At 34.9% G+C, this 10,677-nt stretch overlaps 1 protein-coding gene and 1 pseudogene across 1 annotated transcript; one reads left to right on the forward strand and one right to left on the reverse strand.

The window, feature by feature from the left end:
• Positions 1–317: 317 nt before the first annotated feature.
• LOC125868733 (probable histone H2A.3) lies at positions 318–842 on the forward strand (annotated as a pseudogene).
• Positions 843–7,193: 6,351 nt separating this feature from the next.
• Positions 7,194–8,033, reverse strand: LOC125868735 (putative F-box protein At3g10240). The gene has a single exon (XM_049549315.1). It carries the CDS (start codon positions 8,031–8,033, stop codon positions 7,194–7,196), a length of 840 nt encoding a protein of 279 aa, XP_049405272.1.
• Positions 8,034–10,677: the final 2,644 nt, after the last annotated feature.

Below are 10,677 nucleotides of genomic sequence, written 5' to 3' on the forward strand. Positions count from 1 at the left end.
TTACACAAAAGCAGTATCTCATTAAAGAAAAACCCGGCATGCTATTTTTCATCTTTAATAAGAATCTGATTGGTGTTCTTGTTGCCCGCAATCTCAAGCAATGGAAATTTGCCCTTTCATCCAACGGCATACAAGTTCAATCCTTGTGATTTTCTTCTCATTGGCCGGGTTATAACTCCCGTGGGCTATAAATACCAAAACCAGATTGCTTTAGAAATTCGCATACACACAACAGTTCAATTCTTGTGCGTCATTTGTCTCTTGTTTCTATAGATCAAAAAGCAAAACTTTTTTTCTCTTTGAAAGGAAAAAGATCAATGGCCGGTAAAGGAAAAAGCTTTGGTTAAAATGCAAAAAAAAAAGTCTCGTTCTCGTAGCAGCAAAGCTGGTCTCCAATTTCAGTGGGGAAGTATGCCAAACGTGTTGGTGCCGGAGCTCCGGTATTTCTTGTTGCGGTGCTTGAATACCTTGCAACTGAGGTGAATTTCTTAAGTTTCTTTTTTTTTTATATGTCAAATTTCTAGGATTGTGATTACTAAATTTTACATACATGCGATTGTTTGTAGGTGCTTGAATTGGCTGGAATTGCAGCGAGAAACGACAAAAAGACTCGGATCGTTCCAAGGCTCATTCAGTTAGCTATTAGGTTTGATGCTAAACTTTGTCAATTTCTTAGAGATATGACGATTTCGAATGGTGGTGTTATTCCAAACTCTCACAACATTTTTCTGGCTAAAAGAAGAATAGCTCTTCAAAGGCCGCCGCTGTTGTTGGTCAAGAGGGGGAGGAGGATTAGACTGATCATTCCATCTCTAGTATCGAGATGTTCCCCAAGTCCTTAAATATGGTTCGATAATTTGGAAAAAATGCCCGGAAGCCATATCGCCGAAAAATCCAGGGCTAACACACACACACAAAAACACTAAGAAAATTGTTTAATTTCCTAGTGAGTGGATCCTAAATGCTAAAAAATGTGGAGTCGATCATGATAAGACTATAAGACTTGTTCCCCAGGTCCTTACAGATGGTTCTCTAAAGGTTACGAAAAGAAGTACTCGAAAGCCATATGACCAAAGTATTACAGGCTAAACACACACGAAAAACTAAATAAATCCCATATTTTTTGTTGAGTGGCCCCTAAATTCTAAAAAGAGTGGCGTGGATTATGGTGAGTCTATAGAAATTGTTCAACAAGTCCTTCGGGATGGTTATATAAAAATTTTGGAAAAAATGTGTCCGGAACTCATATCACCAAAATAGTCCATAGGCCAACACATACGAAAATTAAGAAAATCGCTTAATTCTTGTTGAGTGAACCTAAATGCTAAAAGTGGAGTTTATTATGGTGAGGTTACAGGAAATGTTTCCCCGGTCCTTATGGATGGATCTGTAAAGATTTTTAAAAAAGGTGCTCAAAAGCCATATCACCAACAAATCTATGGGCTAACACACACGAAAGATTGAAACAACCGCTTAATTCATGTAGAGTGATTCCTAATGCTAACAGAGTTGTGTGGGTTATGGTAAGGCTATATGAATTGTTCCCAGGTCTATAGATGGTTCTGTAAAGATTTGGAAAAAAAATTCTTAGAAGACATCACAAAAAAATATGTGGGCTAACACGCTCGAGAAATTGAGTAAATCACCTAATTCCTATTGAGTGACTTCTAAATGCTAAAAAAAGTGGTGTGGGTCATGGTGAGGCAATAGAAATTTTTTCCTGGATCCTCATAGATGGTTTTGTAATAGATTTGAAAAAAAATATGCCCAGAAACCATATCACTAAACACTCATGGGTTAATACATACCAAAAACTAAGAAAATCGCATAATTTCTGTTGAGTGACCTCTAAATACTAAAAAGAATAGTGTGAATCGTGGTGAGTCTATAGGAATTTTTCCCAGGTACTTACGGATGGTTCTATAAAGAATTTAGAAAAAAGCATCAAGAAACCATTACACCAAAAAATTCATGGCCTAACACACACACAAAACAGAGAAAATTGCATAATTCCTATTGATTGGCTACTAAATGCTAAAAAATGGTGAGGATCATGGTAAGGCTATATGAATTGTTCCCCAGGTTCTTATAGATGGCTCTGTAATTGTTTTGGAAAAAAGTGTCTGAAAGTCATATCACCTAAAAATTCAATGGCTAACACACGGAAAATTAAGAAAAATCGACTAATTCAGGTTGAGTAACCCCTAAATACTAAAAAAAGTGATGTGGATAATGGTGAGGCTATAGAAAACTTTTCACCAGGTCATTACGGATGGACCTGCAAATGTTTTGACAAAAAGTGTCCCAAATCTGTATCACCAAAATATCCATAGGCTAACACACATGAAAAACTAAAAAGACTGCCTAATTCCCATTGAGTTGCCCCTAAATAATTTTAAAATGTGGTGTGGAACATGATAAGGCTATAGAAAATGATCCTCAGATACTTATGGATGGTTTTGTAAATGTTTTGGAAAAAAGTGACGGGAAGTCATCACAAAAAAACTACATGGGAGTTGCACACAAAAATTTGATAAATTGTCTAATTATTGTTGAATGGCCCTAAATGATTAAAAAAACTGGAGTGAATATCGTGAGGTGATAGAAATTGTTTCACAGGTCCTTACGAATGGTTCTATAAAGGTTTCAGAAAAAGAATATCTTGAAATCATATCACCAAAAAATCCAAGGGTTAACACACAAGAAAAAGTGAGAAAATCACCTAATCTCCTATTAAGTGACTCCTAAATGCTAAAAAAGTGGCATGGATCATGATGAGGCTATAGGAATTATACCTCATGTCCTTACAAATAGTTCTATAAAGGTTTAGGAAAAAAAATGCAAAATCCATGAGATAACACACAAAAAACTAAGAAAAATCATCTATTTTCTGTTGAATCTCCCTAAATGCTAAAAAAGTGTGTGGACTATGGTGAGGCTATATGAATTGTTCTCGAGGTCCTTATGAATTGTTCTATAATAGTTTTGAAAAGAAATCTCCTCAAAGCCATAGCACCAAAAAGTCCATTGGCTAACACACGGGAAAAGCTAAAAAAAATGCCTAATTCATGTTGAGTGGCCCCTAAATCCAAAAAGATGGTGTAGATCATAGTGAATCTATATAAATTGTTCTCCTGGTCCATAGGGATGGTTTTGTAAGTGTTTTAAAAAAAAAGTGTTCGAAAGCCATATTACCAAAAACATCATGGGTTAATACACATGAAAGAAAAATGTAAAAATTTTTGCCTAATTTCTCTTGATTGCGCCCCAAATGCTAAAAAAGTGGCATAGATCATGCTGAGGCTATATAAAATTTTCCCATGTACTTACGGATGGTTATGAAAAGGTTTCTAAAAAATGTTCCTAGAAGCCATATCACCCAAAATAATTATGGGCTAACACACACGAAAAACTAAAAAAATGACCTAATTCCATGTAAGTGGCCCCTAAATTCTATTAAAAGTGGTGTGTATCATGGTGAAGCTATAGAAATTGTTCCCCGGGTCCTTATAGATGATTCTGTAAAGGTTTCGAAAAAAATGTTTCTGAAAATAATATAACCAAACAATTTGTGGGCTAACACACACGAAAGACTAATAAAATTACCTAAATCTTGTTTAAGTCTCCCTTAGATTTTAAAAAGTGGGGGCTGGATTTTGGTGAGACTATAGTTATCATTCCAGGTCCTTACATATAGTTTTGTAAAGGTTTGGGAAAAAATGCTCAGAATCCATATCAACAAAAATCAATGAGCTAACATACACGAAAAATTAAGAAAACCGTTCAATTCTTGATGTGTGGCCCCTAAATGCTAAAATAATGTGGCTTGGATCATGGTGAAGCTATATAAATTATTACCCAGGTCCTTATGGCTAGTTCTTTAGAACTTTTTGAAAAAAAGTGTATGGAAGCATGTCACCAAACAATCCATGGGATAAAATTGCTTAATTTCTAATAAGTGCCCCTGAAAGCTAAAAAAGTGGTTCTGTAAAGGTTTTGGAAAATAGTTCCTAGAAGCTATATCACAAAAATATCATAGGCTAATACACATGAAAAACTGAGAAAATTACATAATTTCTGTTGAATGGCCCCTAAATACTAAAAAAGTGGCATGGATCATGGTCATGCTATATTTATTGTTAACTAGGTCCTTACAGATGGTTCTGTAAAATATTTGGAAAAAAAAGTTCCTGATAGTTATATCACCAAAAAGTCAATGTGCTAACACACACGAAAAATTGACAAAATCACCTAAATTCTATTGAGCAATCCCTAACTGCTAAAAAGTGGTGTGGATCATGGTGAGGCTATATGAATTATTTCCTCATGTCTTTACCGATGGTTCTATAAAGGTTTCGAAAAAAATGTGCCTAGAACCCATATCACCAAATTCACGAAAAACTGAGAAAATCACCTAGTTCTTTTTTTTAACCCTCCCAAGGAGCTCCCACCCATTTTGCTCCCTTGGTGACTTGAACTCGCAACCTTCGGGTTGGAAGTGAGGGCTGCTTATCATCCGAGCAACTCTCTCTCATCACCTAGTTCTTTTTTAGTGTGCCCTAAATGCTAAAAAAAGTGCAGTGGATCATGATGAGGCGGTAGGAATTTCTTCCCAGGTCCTTACAAATGGCTCTGTAAAGGTTTTTGAAAAAAGTGCCTAGAACCCGTATCACCAAACACATGCAAAAAATCGAGAAAATCACTCGATTCTTGTTGAGTGTCCCCAAATGCTAAAAAAAAAGTGGAGTGGATCATGGTGAAACTGTAAAAATTGTTCCTTAGGTCCTTACAGATGGTTTTGTGAAGGTTTTGAAAAAAAAAAGTGTTCGAAAGTCATATCACCAAAAAATAATGGGCAATCACACACAAAAAAAATAAAGAAAATCGCATATTTTCTATTGAGTGGCTTCTAAATGCTAAAAATGTTGATTGGATCATGGTCAGACTATAGGAATTGTTCTCTAGGTCCTTATAGATGATTCTATAAAAGTTTTGGAATAAAATATCCTAGAAGACATATCACCCAAAATACATAGGCTAACACACGAAAAATTAAGAAAACTGCCTAAATCCTATTAAGTGGCCCCAAAATGCTAAAAAAAGTGAAGTGGACCATGGAGGAACTGTTACCAAGGTCATTATGGATGGTTCTATAATGTTTTTGGAAAGGAAGTTCCCCAAAGCCAATTCACCAAAAAAAACATGGGCTAACACACGACAAAATGATAAAATCGTTTAATTCATGTTAAGTGGGTATAAGAATTGTTCCCCAGGTCCTTACAAATGGTTTTGTAAAGATTTTGGAGAACAAGTTTCCAGAGGACATATCACCAAAATAGCATTTATATTATTGGGAGTAGTATTGAGCACCAATATGGGGATGAGTCTCAAAATCCTCATAAACCATGTATGCCAACATGGGTAAATGATCATACTTTTTAATTCCTTATTGCCTTTAAGCATAACTTAGTGGATCTACCCCGACAAGATATAGGATAGTTCTGACAGCGTATCATCACCTAGCTCATAGTGATGGTTGTCGGTTAGAGAACATCTCCCAAATAAGAGCAAAGAGTATGTTATTGTATTTTTATACATTCGAGTAGACATTTACTACGTTAAAAAATTTAATATCACATCTTTTATTATTTCTTTAATATTGGAGTTGAGTTGAGGTGAGTATCTCTTCCCCGGTTATCAGTCCAACTTTGTATGTTTCAGTTTTCCCCTTGCATGCTCGTACATTCAATGTACTGACGTCATTCGACCTGCATCTTTTCATGATGCAGATACAATTATTCAGGGTCATCAATCGACGCTTCATTGATACCATTAGCACTCCAGCTAGCTTTGGTGAACCTCTTTGCTTCTGGAGGGCTCCACATCTTTATCTTTTGTTTTGTTAAGATGTCCTGATTCTTGTCCCAACATCTATTGCAATATTTAGAGGCTTCATAGACAATAGTAGTTGAGAAGTCTTTTTTTCTATTTCCTTTGTTGATGTTTTGAGACTTTGAGTCGAATACTTATGTTTATTCAAGAAATTTCAAACATTCATTGAGTTATGTTGTTTTGAGACATTATGAGTTAACTTTTGGTAGTTGGAGTTCCTATTTTACTTGAGTAAGTCTTCCTCTAAGTAATCAGCCAAGCCAAGGGTTCGCTTGGGGGCCAGCGATGATTCTCGAGTGCCGGCCACGTCCAGGCTGCAGGCTCGGGGCGTGACAGTGAAGTTGACTTGGTGCATTGCAGTTGTGAAGAACAACAAGCTGATATTCTAACTAAGGCTTTTCCACCAGCAAGTTTGAGATTTGTACTTGAAGCTATATAAAATACAAGGCCTTCAACATTTGCAGGTTGGTTTTCCCAGCTTGGAAAAGCTATTTATTGTTAGGGCTAACAACATAAGTTTTCTATGCTCTCTCCAACTTCCAACTGCCTACTTCAGCAAACATGAAACATTGTATATATGGAGTTGTAGAAAATTAAGAAACTTGACGTCTCCATTAATGGTAATGTATGTCAAGTATAAAAGTGCTGAACATTATAATTCTATTCCAATTGTCGATCCATTTATTTATGTTGGGAATTTAAAACTAAAAATATTTGAAAATCCCCCTATGGTAGGTAGTAAAGATCTGAACAAGTGTGGCTGTAGTTGAAGAGAAGAAAAATATTTACAAATCATAGGGTAAATAAAGAATCACTTGCATTTTCTAATGATAAATCTGATCATGTAGAATAAGATACACATGTTGTTGAAATACCCAAATTAACACCAAACCAAAAACACACCATGTATTACATTAATTCCCACAAAATATGCTTCCACATTACAATCTAGCTATCCACTATAACCTTTTACATATAAAAGCAATATATATAATTCAAATATAATTGTCTTGTTGTAGTTATACTTGGTGATGAACACTGCCAATATTTTCTAGAGGGAAGAGGGTTTCACTATAAGTACAAATGCTTTCAATCTGGCCAGGAAATTCTTGGACCTCAAAATGTCTCCAACTCTTATTCTTCATATCATAAAAATAAAAAACCATAACATTATCAAGACTTCTTGATGTTATGTGTATTGCAAATACAATTTCTTCAGCACCATACTTGCGAATCGTAAATGGATGCACGTAAAACTCATTAGGTTCCCTTTCTAAAGGAAAATGAAGTATCTCATGTTTCTATTCTTCGTCTTCATCAAAAACCCATAGATAAATGTCGTTACAAAACCAATAATCACAATAATTCATGATTCCTAATTTTCCATTCACTTCTATTAGCATATTATCACAATCGCTAAACTTACGACATAATTCAATCGACATTGTGATACTGGTGAAAATTTCTGATTTAACATCAAACGCAACTATACAATAGTCCGGATCAAGGCTAACCCGATAGATAATCCCACTAATGCAAATTCCAGATATGTATCCTGCAATAGAAAAACCATGTTTGTCATATTTAATCATTTCTCTCCATGATTTATCTATGCCTAAAGTGAAAACCCATGCTCTTGATTCAATAGTCACAACAACTTTATACTTGTTTTCTTCAGGCTCAAAACTTATCGAACATATAAAGTCCTCGCCCTCATGAGGAACATCAGGAAGAAATCTTACTTCTCTAGTAGCGGGATTGCAAATGGCAATATACTTCAGATCCCATATACAAAACAACCCATTATCCGACTCAAAATGATAATTATAATCTAAACGAAAATTAATAATTCGATCATACAGCTTACTAAAATTGTCAATTTGATGATACTTGGTGGCATTTCCATCTTCTTCATCATGATGATCTTCTATAGCGTAACAAACATCGTCTACGCATGCAATCAACTTAGTATCACCACCATTGATCTTAGAATAATTGGATAAATGGAGATCCACAAAATTTGGTTCCAACACAATTGAATTATGAAATTTCGAAACACACCTAAAACAGATTAAAGACTTAACTGGAAGCCATGAGAAAATTTGGATGGTAATATCTTGAGGAATTTTGTCTTCTTCCATCTTTGACGGCTGAAGTTGTCCTAATTTTAGGTTAAATTGTTTGTTTTATAACTTCTTAAAATGCTTTACTTAAGACTTAAGTCTTAATAGATATTTTCCTAATAGGGCCATAATCTTCTAAAGCCCAAGTCTACCAGTCAAAACGAGGACAATGTATCTGTCCATATTATTGATGTTTCATGTATTTGAGTAGTCCATAAATCCTTAACATATATCTTATTATTGTATGAGATACAGGTCTAATAATTGTATCAGATACAATTAACGGATAATATCAACATATATCACGTATGTTCCTATACATCGCGTAAAGTGATGTATCCAACCGATACATCATGTAAAGTGATGTATCTAAGAATAAGAGGGAGTAGGGATTTTTGTATTTTTTTTCAAATGGTAGGAAATATTTGAAAATATGGTAAAACAAGTTGTGTATTTAAGTAATTTTTCCTTTTTTATTGAGAAAAAACCAGAAATAGCAACCATAATAGACATAATAAGGCTTTATAGATATAGTTTCGATAATTGTGCTCCATAGTTATAGTTTTGTTTGCTATGGAGGTTGCGATTTGTATATTTCGCGCAGTTTGTATATTTCGTGCGCGAATATACAAATAGGATAAGTATATACAAATTCTCTATTATACAATTAGGAATTTTTTAGAACTCCATTGGTATATTTCACTTGTCAATATACAAACAGGGTAATTTTTTTATGAATTTTTCATAAATCGTATAAAAACAGTTAGGTTTTGAGATGTGGTAGTCCACCGTGAACTGTAGTTCCAGGTAAATAGTTTGCTAGAATGCGATAAAGTACTTAACAATAAAGACAAAAAGTTTTACGCGGAAACGTCATTGCTCAAGGGAGTAAAAAACTACGACCCTTCACACAGGATTTCAAGTTGTTTTCACTAATATCAAGCAAAGTGTGAATACAAACTCAGTTGTTGGTTCACGAGTTAGGTCCTGATTCAAAAGTTGGGTCTCACATCAGGTGTTGGTTGTCTGGATCAAGTCCTGATTTGAAAGTCAGGTTTCGATTCGAGTGACGGGTTCGAATTTTGGATTGGTCGATCGTACGTATCCAAATTTGAATGTGGTGTCATTTATTGGGTCGGATATCCTATCCAGTTTGAATGTCGGGTCTCAATCCAAAAGTTGGGGTCAGGTCCTGGTCAGATCTCAAGATCAAATTTTGGATCAATCATCGGGGTTGTATTTTAGTACGGGTGTGGTGGTCATGTCCTAGACCGATTATATGAGGTTGGTTTTCAGGTCAGAATTTATTTTCCTAAAAAGTTATTTTGATTCTCTAGCTAAAAATAAAAGGTACTTTTTGAAAATATTTTTGAAGGGTGGTGGATCAGAGCTATCCATGCACTCTGTCACAAGACCACCTACAGAAAAGTAAACAACGATAGTGAGTAGGAGGAAGAAAAGCATACCAAAGTGGTAACAACGATAGTGAGCTACCCATGCACTCCGTCATAAGACCAGATGGGATGTTAGACTTACTAAATAATGAAGCTACCCTCCATTAGACAAGATCCGACAAAAACAAACAACGACCATCAACCATGCAATTACAAGTCAAGAATTGCATCTAAGAACCCTCATTTTCATGTAATGTATACAACCATGTCAACAATCGAAATGAGCCTGTGGATCCGATACCAATATTGTATTTTCACTCTAATCGGCTTGTGAGCCATACTCTAACACTCTTTTATTGGTGAACCTGATCCAATAATATTTCTCAACGCATATAATCACTAATCTTTATTTACTTATTGCGATTTGTTTGATTAAATATAAAATTTTACTAGAAAAGGCTCAAAAATCTCCTTTTTAACATATTAAAAATAATTCATGATTTGCTTTTTTTGTAGTTGTGCTTCATTTTGAGTTTTGAGTCTTTACTGTTTACAGATAGCAAATCAGGGAAAATTGTAGAGTGTTATGTCGAAAGATGTGTTGGAAAATTATATCCACAACGGAAGCATACCAGAATCATACAACTTAAATGAATAATAGACAATGCATAGTTTATGCTAGAACAAGTACAATCATGTTAGAGCACATAAACTTTCTAAAATTTCATTCAAGAATTACCATTTGAAGTGTGAGCAGATACCTTCAATTGAATCCACAAGCTAGTCGACAAGTTAGAACCTTCAAGCAAATCCATAAGCTAGTCCACAAACTGGACCACAGTTCTGCGGTCTTCAACAGTGATCCCAAGTTCACTTCAGAACTCTCTCAATACTTGGGTGGGAAAGTGTCTTATAGAAAATTTATCCACTTTCTAGGGTTAGAAGAATCCTTATTTATAGAGATTTCTTCCTAGTCCAAGGAGAAGGAATGCCATGTCTTTCCTTAGAATAGAAAGACATGTACATCTCCCTTTCCTTAGAAAAGAGAAAGTGATATACTTCTCCCTTGCCTTAGAACAGAGAAAGATACATAAATATCCCTTTCCTTAGAATAGAGAAAGACACATACTTCTCCCTTTTCCCTTTAGAATAGATTATGAGTTCTAGTTAAATATGGGCACGGTAGGGACCACAAAATTAATTACCGAGGCTTCCTATTATGAAAATAATTCCAAATAATTAATTTGAATTATTCTTACCATAATAAA

The sequence above is a fragment of the Solanum stenotomum genome, chromosome 6, assembly GCF_019186545.1.
Source record: "Solanum stenotomum isolate F172 chromosome 6, ASM1918654v1, whole genome shotgun sequence".
In the NCBI taxonomy this organism is placed as follows: Eukaryota; Viridiplantae; Streptophyta; class Magnoliopsida; order Solanales; family Solanaceae; genus Solanum; species Solanum stenotomum.

Coding starts and splice junctions, on each gene's coding strand:
- LOC125868735 (XM_049549315.1), bottom strand. CDS start 8,033: ATGGAAGAAGACAAAATTCCTCAAGATATTACCATCCAAATTTTCTCA.